This window comes from Hippichthys cyanospilos, chromosome 15 (genome assembly GCF_059441005.1).
Source record: "Hippichthys cyanospilos isolate Australia breed blue-spotted pipefish chromosome 15, RoL_Hcya_1.0, whole genome shotgun sequence".
Taxonomy (NCBI): Eukaryota; Metazoa; Chordata; class Actinopteri; order Syngnathiformes; family Syngnathidae; genus Hippichthys; species Hippichthys cyanospilos.
In genome coordinates this window covers 7,749,214-7,766,633 of record NC_142383.1, presented here as the reverse complement: position 1 = coordinate 7,766,633, position 17,420 = coordinate 7,749,214, and the positions used below count along the sequence as shown (strand labels likewise).

General features: G+C 38.4%; 2 protein-coding genes across 4 annotated transcripts in view; both read right to left on the bottom strand.

Moving 5' to 3' along the window:
* Nucleotides 1-159: 159 nt before the first annotated feature.
* Nucleotides 160-8,164, bottom strand: rad23b (RAD23 homolog B, nucleotide excision repair protein). The gene is made up of 10 exons (XM_088434221.1): nucleotides 7,961-8,164; nucleotides 7,293-7,374; nucleotides 6,179-6,258; nucleotides 5,508-5,710; nucleotides 5,379-5,428; nucleotides 3,625-3,752; nucleotides 3,355-3,475; nucleotides 2,564-2,691; nucleotides 2,033-2,215; nucleotides 160-648 (listed from the first exon to the last, which is right to left on the bottom strand). The coding sequence occupies exons 1-10, from the start codon at nucleotides 8,024-8,026 to the stop codon at nucleotides 535-537; spliced, it is 1,155 nt and encodes a 384-aa protein (XP_088290347.1). The 5' UTR covers nucleotides 8,027-8,164; the 3' UTR covers nucleotides 160-534.
* Nucleotides 8,165-8,474: 310 nt separating this feature from the next.
* The window catches only part of znf462 (zinc finger protein 462), a 45,499-nt gene continuing 36,553 nt past the window's right edge, over nucleotides 8,475-17,420 (bottom strand). For 2 of the 3 annotated variants that reach the window (XM_088434217.1, XM_088434219.1), the window contains exons 11-13: nucleotides 15,425-15,755; nucleotides 15,202-15,331; nucleotides 9,261-14,750 (exon numbers count right to left, since the gene is read on the bottom strand). In XM_088434217.1, coding sequence (XP_088290343.1) covers nucleotides 14,543-14,750; nucleotides 15,202-15,331; nucleotides 15,425-15,755 — 669 coding nt within the window. In that variant the 3' untranslated portion in view covers nucleotides 9,261-14,542. Of the gene's footprint in view, nucleotides 9,122-9,260; nucleotides 14,751-15,201; nucleotides 15,332-15,424; nucleotides 15,756-17,420 lie in introns of those variants that run through there. The other variant, XM_088434218.1, reaches the window with a different exon arrangement.

Here is a 17,420-nt window from a genome sequence, read left to right as displayed (position 1 = left end):
GTCCTCGTGGGAATACTACTACTACAGTACTCATACATTTCACATTGAACATGCTGCTTCTTGCCAACAGGTAGACAGATTGCGGAGGGGGTAGTAAAACATACAAACATAATCTGAAATATTAACAAACAGGTTAATTCCAATGGAGGGCATACACGGTAGAGAACATGGGATTTATTTAAGATTAAATGACAAGTCTATTATGTGTGTAAAGCACATAACTTCAATTTCGTCCATGTTGATATGGTTCTTGCGGTCATTTTTGTGGGAGGACGGGCAAAAAAAATGACATTAACACGTGAGTTAAAGCTTTCAAAAATTAGAAAAACAAAGACAATGGGTACTGTGTACATAGCCATATTCATTTTCCTTTACATAAAACATCAGCATTTAAAGAGAAAAAAAAACTACTAATCAAGACTGAAGTGAATTAAATCATTTTTTGGGAATGAGGCCAAATAAATGGCTTATATTCAATAGAGGCAATCAAGCATCAGAAATAAACCAAAAAAAAAAAAGCAAAAGTAAATCAGCTCAATCGTCATCAAAGTTCTGTTGTAAAAGGAAGTTGGCGGCCAAATTCTCATTCTTCTCACACGCGAAGTAAGCTTGTATGACCAGTCCCTCAGGAAATCCTAACGCTTTTAACTGCAACACACACAAGTTATGAACAAATTACAAGCAAGCACACCGTGTGAAACCTCCAAAGTGGCACAACGCTTTAAGTCAAGGCTTTTTTTGTCCTTTCAAATCCTCCAAATTATCATCAGCCATAGACACCAAGCTTGCCAAAATGGCTGCTTTGGACTAAAATGGTTGACTTCTGTTCAGTTCCTTTCATGAGTCCTTGAAGCATAATTTGCAACGTGTTACGATAAATGTCCGTTGCCATATCGTAGATTTTGTGATGAGCATTTTTATACAGGATTAGTTACAAGAATGGTAAATGGACTTTGACTAATATATAGCGCTTTTCTCCCTTTGTTACTCAAATGAGTTACACTAACTCGTCATTTACCTACTGATGACGCAGCATCAGGAGACAGGCCAGGAAATTGCAGAAAATATCATGTGCGGCGCCATCTTGAGGATTTTTAGGCAGATGAACTCATCAATAAGATCAGTGAGCACTGTAACGTTTGACTTGTTGTTTAACCCTTTCACTCCCGTTGGAACAATGCATCCCACAGCTTTTCAAAAAATAAGTGGGTATATGAATGGTAGCAATAAGATGAAATGGCATCCCAGCGGTTCATTACACACCTACCTACAGATTCTAGCAACATTTAGCAACTTTTCCATATACAACAAGCGAGTGCTGAGTCGACTGTCAACAAGGCGGCTTGCGTTGTACAATTTATCCAGAATTAACGATGTGGTACTGCGGAAATATATTGATAATATGTATTATACATATGTGTTATTATAGATAACTCTGATTACTATGTATTAAAGGCGTTTGGTGATCATTTTTACTTTTTGTCACATTCATATTATTATATTAAATACCAATGGGACACAAAAATCCCAGGGCCTGTAACCTAATCTATGGAAGTGGGAATTTTTCAATTAATTTTCCAAGTATACTAGACATAAAGAAGTAATATATGCCGTAAATTTTATGTTTTTCAGGAAAAAAAAGAATCATAGTGAAAGGGTTAAAGGGCAGTTTTGCTATAAAAATGCTCAATGTTGCTGTCAAGTACAGTATTGCCATATTTTAGATAGCACTCGCAACCGCGTCAGGTTTCATATTCCTTCGAGAAAGAGGAAAAATTTATGGAAGGCAGAGCAATCCTCCATAAAACAGGTAAACACATTCAATAAAGTACAATCAAGTATGTAGATCCCCCCCCCCCCCCCCCCCCCCCACACACACACACACACACACACACACACACACACACACACACACACAATTTTGGAGGCAAACATCCCAAAATTCAAATTACAATAAAATGAACTAAATTCCATAAGTGGAGGTTCCACTGAAAATATGTCCAAACAAATGGGCTTTCCCCCGTGCGCTCACCCTCTCGATGGCCTCTTTTTCCTGCGGGGTCACCTGGATGTAGCTCATGTTGCTGCTGCTCTGCGTGTCACCTGGCGCACCTCCTCCGGAGCTCCCGGAATCGAGAGCCATGGGCTCGCCGGGCGACTCGGGGATAGGCTCGTTTAGCATTTGAATGAAGTGCTCCTGGTGATTGCTAATCTCCTGCGGCAGGGGAAATGAATTTCTCTTTCATTTGTGATGTCAACACACACACAGGCTACTGGCAACCATAGAACAGGAAACTGATCTTAATGGATCTCGCTGAGAGTTTGTTGTGGACAGCAACTAATATTTTTTTCACTTGCATGACAATTAAAATGTGTAGCGGTGATCCCCAAAATAAAAAACGAACTCAATGTGACAAGAGTCTGCTTACTCATTTTCAGACTTGTTAAAGCTCTTTCTTTCTTATTTTTTATGCTGCCACAAGCACATGCACAAAACCTTCCTGGCAGCAGAAAATAGGGTTCAAAACGTGTACATCTAGCAGGAATTGGGGTGTGCACTTACCTGCAGCAGTTCTGGGTTTTCCCTCCCGATCTCTTGCAACAGAGCAGGAAGCAGTGAAGCGTTCTGCTGGATCAGGTGTCGCATCATGAGGAATTGAGGCTGATTCCTTAAGAAATTCAGTGGATTATCTGTGGGAACAACAATTATGTCAATCAATTAAGTCCTATTAATCACGGGAATCAAGCCGATCACGTTATTTTCAGCTGATGAAAAACAGGGAAAAGATCAGCTGTTTTAAGAATTTAAAAAAAAATCATTATTATGGTTATTTTAGGGGCTACAACGCCAGAAAAAGTCAAACTACAGAGATGCTGCCAAAAGAAAAAAACAAAACATGTTTTTCTTTTTTTGGCAACAACCTTAAACTCGCTTGACATGTGACAAACAATGCCTGCGGTGAAAATATTTTAATGTATGCAAAATTATGTGTTTAACACATCGAATTTAATCCACTTTAAAAAAAAATTGAGGCCCGCCCAAAATAAGAAATTAAATGACTGTTTAGGCTATGTACCGTGTATATATATATATATATATATATATATATATATATATATATATATATATATATATATATATATATATTATGTCATGTTGGCTTAATGTTCTTTAAAAGAAAACCTGGATGCAATTTTTTCAGTCCCCAACGGATTGCAGGGGTATTGAATTGCAGTTGTGATGTTATGTTATGTTTGGCAGAACTTCCAAATCAGGTGACTCTCACTCAGATGCAAAATCACGTGATCGAGACATTTCTACCAGGAAGTCATTTGTGCTGCTTCTTGATCTACCTGTACCCTGGGAGGCACCTATGTTGTCTGGCTCAATTACATCCCCCGTGGGTCCGGCTGGAGCGCCGCTCAACTCAGCGTCGGACCCTCTGGCCTGGACCTGGTCCCTGCCTGGGATACCCTATTGAAGGAGTCACGACATGTTTGAAATGGAACCCGTACAAGGGTTTTTTTCCATACAAGAAAAAAAAACCCATAACCTATAACCACGGGTTGAACATAAAACCGTCCCAGTATTACAGAAGGAAATTGTCAACCGTCAGTTCTTACCGAGAGCAGGTACTCCACGGCTCGGTCGGGGTTGTTGAAACTGGCTCTTAGCGCCTCTACAACCTGATCCCTCTCGTAGCCCATCAGCATCATCTCCGTCACCATGGCATCATACGATGCACCCGTCACTGCAACAACAAACAAATTGCACTTTGGTGATCAGCTCAAATGTTTGCCTTAAATGTTGCAGACTTTTTTAACAACTTTTCACTATGTGCCTTTATTTAATTAACTCTTCTGTGACTGGTGACATGCATTCGAATCCATCTAACGGTAGCGTTTGGAAAGATGGATCACAGCGTGAAGATGTCAATTTTTCAGGCTAACAACTAGCTAGCTGGCTTGCTTGACAGGACACAGGTGAAACTGTGACTGAAAAAGATTAGGCGATTAATTGAATTAATTTATCATTTTAAAGTTCAAAGATTTGAAAAATAGCTAAATCTGGAAATCAAGGTACACATAAATGAATAAATAAACTCTTGTGTCCATTCGGACGAGCAGCCAGTCTGTATTCGACTCGGGCTGCAAGATTGTATCTCATGTTTCTGTGGCTTTGTATGGAATACTTACATATTTCTCTGCCTCTATGTTTTTCACCCCCTGGCTAAGTGAAGATTAAGTTACGTTGGCTCAGCAATGCAATTTCAGTCTGCATGACTATTGCAAAAAATACAGGTGATCATCACAATAAAGAATAACTTATTTTGGCAAACTTTGATGACCGAAGACTTTTGTTTGGGTCCTTTGTAATGTATACAAATAATTTATGAATTTAAGCGCTTTGAACATTTAGTGAAGAGCTATGCTATTATTTGCACTATTGCAAATAATGCAAACAGTTTATAAAAATGTACTGTAATCATTTATGAATTTGAGTACTTTGAAGATTTAGTGGAGGGCTACACTATTATTTTCACTACTGCAGTTTATAAAAAATGTACTATATACAGAAGTGGTTTGACAATAGTCAGATTGGAGGGTGTTGTTGTCCTCAAAAAGCACAAGACAAAAGAACTAATAAAGCAAAGATGCATCTCTGTTATAGGTGTAAATGTGCTGAATAGTTATAAACGAATACATAACAATATATATATAAAAAAAGCATAAAAGAAATTATATCCAAACAGACAAAAGTTATGTTTTTCAGTTTATTTACTACTACATTTTTCTTGTTTGAGAAGATCAATCTGTATTGAAAGTGTGACTATTTCTTCTTTGCTGAAATATGTTTTGTTACGTTTATGTGTGGGGTGGCATGGCTCTGTGATACAGAGTGGTCGTCTCCCAGCTGAGAGGCTGTGGGTTCGATCCCCCAACCATAGAGACCATGTCGAAGTGTCTTTGAGCAAGACATCGAAGCCCCAGTTGCTGCGTCATCAGTAGGTTGCTTCCTGTGTTTCTTTTGAATGAAGCTCGAATGAATCTGAATCTGATGAATATGTGCAGCTGTATGTGATGTTTGATAAGGAGCACTGAAAAACAGTGCTAACATTAGTTTATGGTGCTAGTTTGACTCTCAGATATAATTTAATACATTTTTGGTAAAAATTGATTAGTGTTTGAGTCCTCCTGTTTACGGTATGATGCATTTGACCCTGAGGAGCGATTAGTGAAGCTGGGGAATGCTACACTAGCTCCTTGCAGGTGCTGGTGGGAGACCAGATTTTTTTTTTCAATTCCAAGCAAACTAGAGTTCAACCAGAATGACATAAAAGATTGCCTTCAACTTTAATCAAATAACTTGGACTCACCAACATTTGAGCCCGCCTCATCCATTAAGTTGCCAAAGGTCTCCCAGTTCCTGCAAAAAAAAAAAAAGTAGACTGGCGTGAGTCAGGGCCATAAATGCCGTAGACGTGTCAGCTTTTTCAAGCAGTTACCCTGTTGAGGGCGGAGCCGAGTCGGCAGTGGCCGCCACAGCCGAAGCGGCACCAGCAGCAGGAGGTGGTGGTTGTCTTGTTTCTGCTTGGCCATCTGCTGGAAGTCGCTCGGTTGGATTTTGCGAGACGGGCGTCGGAGGTGGTGCCGTGCTGGCCGTTGACGCGGTTGGTGATGGCTGAGATGTAGCGGGGGCCTTTTTAGGCTTTATTAAGACACAAACCACAATGTCATCATGATTAACTTGCATTCATTCATTTTTCATCCAGACAAGGAAAGTATGAAATGTAATGAGTATGAAAGTATGAGTATGAAATGTTCTGTATCAATAAAGCATAGATACAGAACATTTCATACTCAATGTGCTTATTAACACAACCAAAAGCACATTTCAAACCTTTACAATAATGCTTGTTTTCATAAAGGGTGAGGGTGAGTTGGAGCAAATTCTAGCTGACTTTGAGCAGGTAGGATATACCATGGACTGGTCAACAGCCAGTCGTGACGAACAAGACATCCATTCAGGGAAAAATTCACTCGTATTCAATAAACATATGTTGTTGCAGGAATGTGGCAGAAAGTTCAAGTATCTGGGGAAAACCCACCCTCCATGCTTTCTTGGCTAATACTTCAAAATTCATTCAATTATTAAAACAAAAACGAACGCAGATACCTTTGTCACCATGACAACCACAAAGTTCTTTTCATCAATTTTATATTCTTTGAGGGGAGAGTCATCGCTGAGGATTTTACCTGTGGGTTCAAAAGGAAACATTATTACAATTTTAACCACATTTTGTTAAATGTGAGAGAAAAAAAAAACTCTAAAGTGTTCTCTAACGTCTATTGTACGATACAGTGATGACTTGAGATAAGCAACCCAATGTGTGAGTTTTTCAAGCGATGAGTCAACTTTCACCCATTTTTTTTAATTTGCTTTAATTTGCAAGCAAAAAAATTGAGAAATAAGCACTGTATGGTAGCAGTCAACAGTCAAGCAATTTGCCAGATATAACATTTGTTTAAAAAGCATATTCAAGCCGCTTTTATTGCCACTACCAGTTGGAAGTTCACTGTTAAACTAAACATAAAAAAAGAATTCCATGAATATTTAACCCCTGGAGGAAATTTAGACCAAACTAAGGCTTTTTGATGTTTTTGATGAGTGACCTCAAAGGAAAAGCATACAAAAAACACTAGGAGGCTAAAATAGCTTGTCAGAACATGACAACTTTATATATGCCACGCGGCTGTCCCTTCTAAATGCTTGCAAATGGAAGGTTGAGAGGTACACTTTATAGGTGTCAAATTTAGCTAATGACAGGCTCATTTACTGCCATTCAAAATTGTCAATATTGTCAATTTTGGACATATTGAAAACCCGATGTTTAATCATGCATTTCCCCCGATTTTTGCATGAATCCTTTCAACTGCAACTCGCAAACGGGGCGCCAACTTATGACATTTGCAAGCCTTTCAATGACTTTGACGATTAGCTTAACCAGGACTCCAATAATGCAAAAGTCTTCAAAAGTCATAATTCTCTAATTATGACATAATAAATATTTCCAAATTGGGGGATAATAAGACCAGGACAGTGAAAAATCCCCGGACCCCCAGGGGTTAAAACAACCAAATAAATTTGCCCAAAAGTATACTAGCTGTAAACACACAGTGGATATTGTTTTTGTTGTTATTTATTGATGTTTTCAAAGCAGAACAAGAAATAATATCCATTTTACAAAGTACACTGTACAAAGTACTGCAATAAACACAGAATACAGTACCAGCATAGATTAGTTTCTGCCCAGCAACAGGAAAACTGTCTTTGCCCTTCTCTTGTTCAATCCGCTCTTTTAAAGTTGTCACCTGTATGCAAAACATCGAATTAAATGATCATTTTAATATTTTGCATATGTTCCCAGTCATAACGTAAGGTACAGATGCTCATTGGAGGGCACACGCCCAATAAATCGTCCAAAGTGTAATTTTAAGATGATGATTCATTTAACAATGAAGTCACAAAATCTAAGAATAACTTAAGTCGCTCTGGATGTTAAGATTTCCTCATCTAGCTAAGATGTTAGTAACGTGTATACAACTGCACTGAGAGTATATTTGCAATACAGTTGATTTGAAAGAGAGCGTTATGTAATACGTTTATTATATCGGGGCAGAAGTCATTTAAAGTAAATAGTAGTGGGCTACGGCTAAATATTTATGATCCAGTATTACCCAGTCAGCAGAGTCACGATCATGGCTGTCAATTCACATAAAACCTAAACTGAATAGATTATGAAAGGTCGGACGCAGACACTATTAGCTGTGTAAACCATATAAATGTGTATTTTACTCAAAAAGGTTTCACAAATAGTCTTGCTTCCAGCACATACCCAAATACCCCAGTGCCCCCCGCCCCCTCCTAATCGCATGATATGAATTTTTACACTCCTACCGTCTCCTCCTCGTCGATGTCGATTTTGAACGTCTGCTGTTGTAAAGTTTTCAAAGTGATCTGCATTATGGAGGCGTTCTTGTCTCTACAGACACTGAGTAAATGCGATATGTTAAACTTGCAGGACTCTGTGATGCTTTCGCTGTCACATTACAAACTGTCAGCCGCCATGCCGCTTTTGCGCCACTCTTCTTCTACGATTTTGTTTATGCACTCTTCTTCTACGGTTATGTCAGAGGTTAAATATAAATGGCGTACTGTATGTGAAATAAAAACGAACAATCGAATTATTTAAATACTTGGCACAAAATAAATCATGTATAATAAATAAAAAAAAACGTTAACGTGTTAGTTTTATTCAGTTGTCTGGTTGTTCTTTTTAGATGGGTTGTTGCGTTCACGTACACTGGGAAATATAATTTCGTATTAATGCGCTAATCTTTGCCCCAGTTAGGCATCAACAACGCACGTGTCTTTATACATTATTCTTTAATGTCAATGACGCAAAGTGTTCGTGTGCTCTTTTTGCTAGAGATTATTCAAGTGTGACGTTGACCCGTATTTCAAGTTTCGGATGTCTAAGGTATCGCGAACGCAGCAGATAGTGCCCTCGCTTTCTCACACTGCGTTCAATGCTTGTTTATCTCCGGGGATGTTTTGGCCTTTCGTCTGCACGCTTTTTGCGTATAAGATAATAGAAACCGAATATATTTGGACTAGGGGCATTTTAGGCGCTTTACACCCACCGACTTCCAATAGGTTTACGCAGTTTATTATTTTGATGACGTCAGAACTGGCACATTAATGCAGACAAAAATGTTAAAAATTGTAGGGGGGGGCATGCTATATTCTGAAACATTGCATGTATTGCTGGAGAGTATATTTGAGCATTTTAAATATCAATCTTAAATCAACTGCAACATTTCATGCTTGGAATCAAGTCAGAACCATACACGCTTAAAACTACATGTATTATTGATTGGCCTACTATTACTCGGTTGTGAGGGAATGGCAGATGACGTCAGTGGGTCACATGCAACGAATGCATGAATCCGTCAATCTTGATAAGCCTCCATCCATCTGGTCTTTTACTGTGATAAGACTTCCATCTTCTCCCTCGTCTTGGCACACCCTCTGGTCGTGTCCTCCTTTGCCCCTCGTCTGAAGCAGTAAAGCAGCAGATTAAAAATGTGATCCTCTGCGAAATGGAAATTGTGCTAAGATTTGGCATCAGATGTGAGATTAGCGCATCTCAACAAAACAGCGAGCATGCTAAAAAAATTGCAATAAAACAAGACCAGACCGTTATCTGATAACTTTATTATCAAGTTAAAAAAAGACAATGAATTACAATATGTACAGAATATCCAGAGATAACATGGAATCAAATTGTAAACAATCATCCTAGGCAACGTACACAACCCACCATATCAGGGATTTAGATTGAAACGAGAAGAAAAAGGCAAAAAGGACAGTCTAGTGTCAACCTATAGATTAGAAAAAAAAAAACCCAAAACAAACCTATGTACAACGTATATATCCAGTGTGTTATCAGCAGGGACTCAACTTTGGGTTTTCTTATTTTTTTTACAGTCAGAACTAGACCGTGAACACACAGTGAGGGGGAATCATAGTCACAAACAATTCAAAATTAATCACAGAATCACACGCACACAAAAAAGTTGCGCCAAATTCCGAGATTGTCTCGGCATCTGGTTTCACAATGGGAAAAGGTCCAACCAGAAGATGAGAACCTGGCACGACCTGATCGCTACAATAAAGTCAGGGAAAAGAGGTGCACAGACAGGTTGATACATTCCTGCCTTTTACCAACTATGGACCAATGATAATTGACACAGATGTCTAAGACGAGAGGAAACCAGATCTCTAGAGGCTGACGGGTTTGACTAATGAAGCAGCTATGCTGTATGAAAGGATAGGGGGGACTACGTCAACCCCGACCATTTTTGCTTTCGGAGGTAGTATCAGCAAGAGCTGTGATGTGTGTGCCGGTAAAAGCCATTGTATATTTACGTTGTTTTCCGGCACATGCACGGAATGGTGTGTGTCTTGGAAGTGGGAGGCAAAGTCACCCCAGCTACTGTATACTTTAAATCTAAGCCGTAACAGAAAAGGGAGCGTGTGTGTGTGCGCTCGTGTGGACCCCTCCTTACCTGACAGTATATTAATCTTTTTTTTTTTTAACTATTCTGAATGTACAGCATTGGCAAGGAATCTAACTACGATCTTGTCTCAAGACGTTCTGCCTTGTGAGCCCAATTAGAATCGAAAGCAAAGGATGAAGCAGGTTTAAAGCCGGCTTTTTTTTTTTAAAGACTTTTTCCGTTCTGTATCAACAGCAACAACTTAGAATAGGAAAACTGTTGGCCCGCTAAAGGTAACCAAGGCAAAACAAGACAAATGTATTTTTCAGGCTTTTTTTCTATTCCATATAAACGGGACTGACACGGAATGCGGCTTGTGTATCTACCATTTTCACCCTTGCGTAAGCAGCTGTAAATGAAGTAGAAGATTGTATGTGTGAAACCCCTTTTATCCTGCCTGTAAAAACTGATGTTTTCACCTTTTAATGAATTCTTAACAGGACTGGGATGGAAGGTGGTATTAAATTAACGGCTCAATTTTCTGCTTTAGAGGTCCTTATCAGAGCTGTAACTGAGGCAGGCCATAACACAGTCTGTTGTAGTAGAAAATAACTATTTTACCGCCTTGTATCAGTTCTGGGGAAGAAAAATAAAGGCACTGACAAAGAAATGGGGAGCAAATTCAACCCCGCCAGTTTTTGCGTTGTAATTTGTCGCATCAGAGCAATAACAGAGGCTGCATGGAGCCTACTATGTATAAGCCCTTCTCTGTGCAAACTCAACAAAACTGGACAGGAGAAGTAGACCAGAAAATATTCTGCCTTCAAAAGATCCTGAAAAGACCTTTTACAATGCTGGTAAAAGCTAACATTCTCCCTGGTAATCTTTCTGTATGCACTGAACTAATGCGGAAGGAGGGGCTGGGCTGAGTCGACCTGGCAATTTTCCGCCTTTAGTTCATTCAATACCAAATGTGTTAAGTATATCTGATGCGTTTTCACAAAACCGGGCTTCTGTTGGCAAATAAAAATTGTGATAGTGTTACAATGTAATTCTACACGAAAATCCCTTTGTAATGATATATAATACATGGGGATAGCTCAAAAAATGACCAAGTTACTAGTACTAGTACTTTGAATGTTGACGGCTGTTCTGTTATGACTCCAATGCAAAGATTCCGACTGAACATGTGAAAGAGTCTTTACAAATATTTAATGGGAGATATTTAGGTGGCAATTATTATGCCATTGTTACCGCAAATGTGGAACAGTTAATATGGGAGTCAACTATTGTATTTTTTTTTCAAGTGTACCTAGGACATTGAAAGTTAAAGAAAAAAAAAAGGGGGGGGGGGGGGGTAAGGCTTTAGTATATTCTTTTCAAAAGACCACAGATCAAACACGTAACAAATAGTTTTGTCGTCTGTACATGGATGGCATCTGCAGTTCTGACATTTCAAGCGCAAACTTCCTTTTTCTTCACTAACAGAAAAGACAACAGCAGGCTTGACAGAGAGTTGGGTAACGCACATTAAAACGTATCAAATACGCTTATCTTCATTTTATTAACATTGCTAATTTGGGCATTTTACAAAAGTCTGATTGCTATATTTTAATTCCTCGTAATAAGGCTTCAGGGCGTTCAAGCAGCAACTTTCAACACAAAGACAATCTATGCTTTTTTTTGTATAACAGTACTACTAAATCGACGCACAGGAATGAAGATGACAATGGACAAAGAAGAGGATGGGGTGGCGATCATTTTAATGAAATTACAATATAGAACAAGGCTTTTTGTCAAGGTTGCACTTGTTTTTTTATTGTGTTTGTTCTCAGATTAGGAAGCCCCCCCCCCCCCCCCCATGTGAAGGTACAAACTGAATACATGGCACAAAAGGCATTCAATTACAGCCATACTTTGTGTCTCTCATTTTATTATTTATTTATGACCCACTATGTTTTTCATACATATACAATGCACCAGTGTGCATTGAGATATATTCATGTTTGCTTTAGATTTCCCCGGCAAGTATTTAATTATGTGTTTCTTTGTTGATCTAGCAATGCCAGCCAGGATTTAAATTGTTTTTCATTACATGACAGAAAGTACAATAAAACTGTGTAATTATTGCATCATGGTTTCCTGCGATGAGATTGAGATGAAGCTCAGATTTCAAACTAAGCGCATTTTTCAGCAAAATGAGACAAGAGACTCATTTCTCAATACATTTGATGCCATTCTTTGGCAGGTTGTGTGCCATGCGTTATTTAATTGTAAAAATGGGCCTCAATAAAGACTGAGAAACACTGTTGTCTTCTTCAGAGAGCATGAGTAAACAGCTGCTTGATGAGTTGCATCCAAGCTGAGTAAATTGTTTTAAGGCTTTAACAATTGTTTTGTTGACCACAAAAAAAAAAAACAAGTGCAACCTTTAGTGCCTTAAATCGAGGTGCTAACTTGTCCTCCAGCTAGAGACCCTTCTCTTCTCAGCTTAAAACGCATTCATGTAGCTGGGTGAATAAAACCTCAATTGTCATCATTGTATGCATCCACGTTTTGATGGCAATATTTATAACCAGTGTGAGAATGAAAACATTTGTGAAATTACTGAACAATCATTAGAAACATTACAGTCCAAACATTTAGGGACTGAAGGCTTATACGCAGTATAATAATAATTTTATCATAAAGGGTCTAAAGATAGCAATTTGCTACAAAACATGGCAAGGTCAATTGTTTCTACCAATGCAGATTAGTAGTAAAGTAGATAAGGTGCGGGCGTTACTAAATGTTTTAACACAGGACAAGAATGGAAAAAAATGATAAGGTAGCTCTCTACACTGTTCACTTTTTTTTTTCTTAAATGTGTGAGTGTCAAAGGTGCTTCAAATACGCTTAATTTGAATAATCATTTTGGGGCAACATTCTCTATAAATAATTTGTATATAGGTGGCATCTTTCACTGTACTTTTTGACCAGAATGTCAGCAATAAAGTTCACTATTGGTTACCAATATATTAAAATCTGTCCTAGGGGACGCCAGCTTTTTTTGTGTGTGTGTTTTTTTAAGCAGCACAACCTAATACTTGTATATAGGGATGTCCCGATCATGTTCGGAAATCGGGACCGATCATGTCATTTTCGGGTGATCGAAATCAGAAGGCAATGATCGGATTGTTTATTATTATTAGGAGTAGTTTATTCTTATTAAAGGGCAAAACGGAGGCACACATATTACCAAAAGATTAAGAAAAAAAAAAAAGTTTTATGCTGTTGCGACACAGCCAGACACACCAGAAGTAAACAGCCAGTGGGGGAACGCTTTGGTAAATGCCTTAACATGTGGAAATATATTTGCGTGAATAATGAAGACAATTCATCGTCGACTTGCAAAGTGTGCAAAATGAGCATTTTACATGGCGGAACGGATAGCGTTGCTTTTAATAAAACTAATTTAAGACCCCAGCTGAAAAACACCAATGCTAAACTTCAAGGTTAAGTTACTCAACCAACCAACGCTGAAACAGACTTTGCAGAACGATGAAGAATGCCCAAAGACGGCAAAGAAGCCAAAAAAAAAAATCACAGCCCATATCGCTCAATTCATCACATTGGATGACCAACCTCTGTCTGTGATAGAAAACTTTGGCTTTCGGCGTCTCGTGAACAACTGCAGCTACGATATGAGCTACAGTCACGCTATTATGCCTGTGTTGCAGATCTACTGGATTTTCTCGTCATTTACGAGATATCCCGCCTCGGGATTCACAACGGACATTTGGACTTCATCTGTGAATCCGATGTCATTTCTTAAGCCCCACAAAACAATGGGCTGACATAAGTTTGAATTTCCAGAGTGTAACTTTCCATGCGCAGCACTTTCTTATATCACGAACATGTGAGAGAGGCAATGAAAACCATGCTTATTAGCCCTTTGGGTGTTCACATTTTTCTTTTTTGTTAATGCAATAAGTGGAATTTATAATATTTTTGTCATTTTTGTGCAAGACAGGATATTTTATATTATTTATTTACAACATTATTTTGAGTGGCACCACGATGTGCCAAAAAAAAAAAAAAGTTTGTTTCAATTGGTGTCATATTGTTGCAGTTTTGTTTAGGGAAAAAAAAAAAAAGATTTGGATGCACTTTTATTTTATTCAGCTCAAAAAATTGTCAAAATATCAGATCAGGACTCTATCAGCCAATTCTCAAAACAGAAAAATGTGATCGGGACATCCCTACTATATGTGTGTGTGTGTTTGTTTGTTTATATATATATATATATATATATATATATATATATATATATATATATATATATATATATATATATATATATATATATATATATGAAAATCTAAAAGTTTTACAGTCTAATGAAGCGCAAACTAAATGTTTTCACTTGTATCGTTGTTTTCTTTTTTCTCCCCTTAAACATCCTATTTTAAGCTAACCTTGGAAAGTCCCACTCGGGTCACCCCAACTGTTGTTCCTTTTTGGCATCAAGTGACTCCCCATTGTCCGCCTGCTGACCCGGCGAAAGACTCAAAGCGTTCTGATTCTCGCCCTGGTTGGCGGAAACTTCCAGTCCGGCGTCCACAGAAGTGGAGGAGAGGGAGGAAGGGGCAGAAGCCTCTATATTGGAGTTTGTGCTGGTGTCCAGTTGGCTATTGTTCACCATCCTGTAAGAGATAATATTATTGACACTAGGATTGTATGGTGGCAGAGGGCAATGAAACTGGTGTTTAAGCTCCTGAAGATTTTACAGGTGTTGGAAAAGGTCGCAAAATTCATGTTCATCTCGGTGTTTGTTTAAGGTTGCGAATATTCGCAAGCAAACTCTGGTGAATGTTTGCAACCTTGAACGAACCTGATGAGAAAGCGACATTGTTTGCCTTCTGTGGAATAGCGGCTTTTAAGGTAACAAAGTTTTAAATAAAACCTTTCTGCGTGACCTCTTTCTTAACATTTGAATGTTATACGTGGGGAATAATAATTCAAATATATGATTTGTTTTAAGGGCTAAATTTGGCTAAGCGTTTTTACTAAATTCTACAAGGGTAAGTTCTTTTCCACCTTTTAGGTATTTTAAAATACGAACAGGTTAAAAATAAAAAAAATGATAATACTTACATGCCATGACGAAGAACATGGCGTTCCCACTCAAAATTGTTGGTGAAGCAGCGTCCGCAGAACTCGCATGGAAAACGTTTTTCTCCAGAGCTGCTACTGCTGCTGCTGTTGGTTGGAGAAGCAAGAACCTCTGGGAAACAAAAGTTTCATCGTTGCCTCAGTTTGGTATTGATGTCTTTATTGTTTGAGATTTATTGTGAAATATGCTTCAACAAAAAATAACCTTGTGGTGCAGGCCTTTCTTCTTCCACCTCTTTGAGCTCCTCCTCATTTTCTTCTTCGTCTTTGATGCTGTCCTCCCGCTCCTCATCCTCCATACCTCTCTCCTCCTGTCCGGGGCTTTCTGTCTCCTCCATGCCGTCGTCCTCCTCTGCCACAGCCACGCTTTCGTCTACAGCCATCTCCAACCTGTTGCTTGATTCTTGTTCCTCCTCCGCTTCCATCTCCAACTCCCGCTGTGGCTGCTGCTCCTCATCACTGCTGCTGTTTTCGTGCTCCATCATCTCCAGCTGGTCGAGGTTGACGCGGCCCATCAGCTCGAAGTTCCGGATGACCTGATCGCAAGCACAAGGTCTCCTTTGAGTTTGACACGCCGCTAGAAAACTCAACCTTTAACTGCCAAGAGTGAAAAGTTGATCATTTGATGCCAAACAAAAAGGTCCTTTAGAATTTTTTTAGGAATAAAGTTGTGGAAAGAAATAGGAGAAAAAGCAACCCTTTGAATTATCGATTCTGGAAAAAAATATATATATATATATAAAATGCAGGGTAATATTTATGAAGTTTTTTACAATTACATGGATTTTATCTGAACATGTAATAGTATAAAAAATGATAACTTCAGAGGAATGCAGTCATTTTATTTGAATTTTTCCACAAGAGCAATAATTATATTACAACAAATATACTATAATTTCTATTTTATTTATTTTTCTTATTTTATTGATTTATTTTGTAGTAGCGCTCCCAATTTCATTGTTAACAAGCTATACAATGACAGGTACGGTAGCTCTGAGGAAAAGGGAGTAAACGTGTAATGTGAGGTTTAAACATTCTAGGAAAATACACGTTGTTATATTCAAGCAAAAAACAAAATAACAGAAATGAATTAGATGAATTAGAAAAAAGTTTCACTAACAATTATATTTTACAAAAACAATTTACAAGACTAAAAAAAGACTACTATATAGCAGAAATCCATATCAGAGTACTATTATTGTCAAAATAAAGTGAAGGCAACGTAATGAAAAAAAAAAATGGATATCCTTTTCATAATCTGTAATAATACCAGCATGGGGAATGCCATTTTATAATAAAGTACATGTTGCAACCTAAGTTGTGATATTCAGAAGAAAAAACTTTTCTAAAATGAAGAACAGTATCAGTTAAATAAAATAAAAATTAATATATTGCAGTATACCTAAATATAAAAAATAAAATGATTGAAAGAAAAAAGAAAGGAACTCATTTTGGTGATGGTGGCCCTTCCAGAAACGTCTCTGTAGATTCATGATCTAACATGCTAGGTTTGAATGATTATTGCATATTCAGCACCTTTCTTCTTTGTTATATAAGCCTTTAGAAAAACTACTTTAGCTTGTATTTTTATGAAGCCTTTAACCCAACTACAGTGGTACCTCGGTCCTCGAACGCCTCTATACTCGACCAAATCGGTGCTCGACCAAAAAAATCAAGTAGGTAATGCATCGGACCTCGATCAGATTTTCGGCGCTCGACTAGCCGAGCCTAGCCGAGCCGAGCCGAGCCGACCCGAACGCGCTCCTCGGCCCTTCTCGGCCAGCGGGTAAGCGCCAGTTCAACTCAGACCGCCAGCGGAGTAAGACGTTTGTTCGAGTATTTCTTCCCGGATTGAAACTTTTTCGTGTTGCTCTAGCCCTTAATAATGGGTCCAAAGAAAGACAGTGATAAGGGGAAGGCAAAGAGGAAAACAATGAGGACCACTATTGAACCGAAGAAGGAAATTATAGCAAAATATGAACGCGGTGTACCTCGCGTCGCAGTTAGCTAGCGTCATCATGGAAGGAGTAACTCCCTCCCGTCCTCTCCACATCCATTCCTGTATGCCATCAACCACTCTCCAAAACGTAAGTAAATTATACAAAATGGTTTATAATGCTTTATTTATCTTTATCTTTATCATGTACTGCTTGTGCACATTTACTTGTGCACACATACTTTCCATTATTTCTTATGGGAAA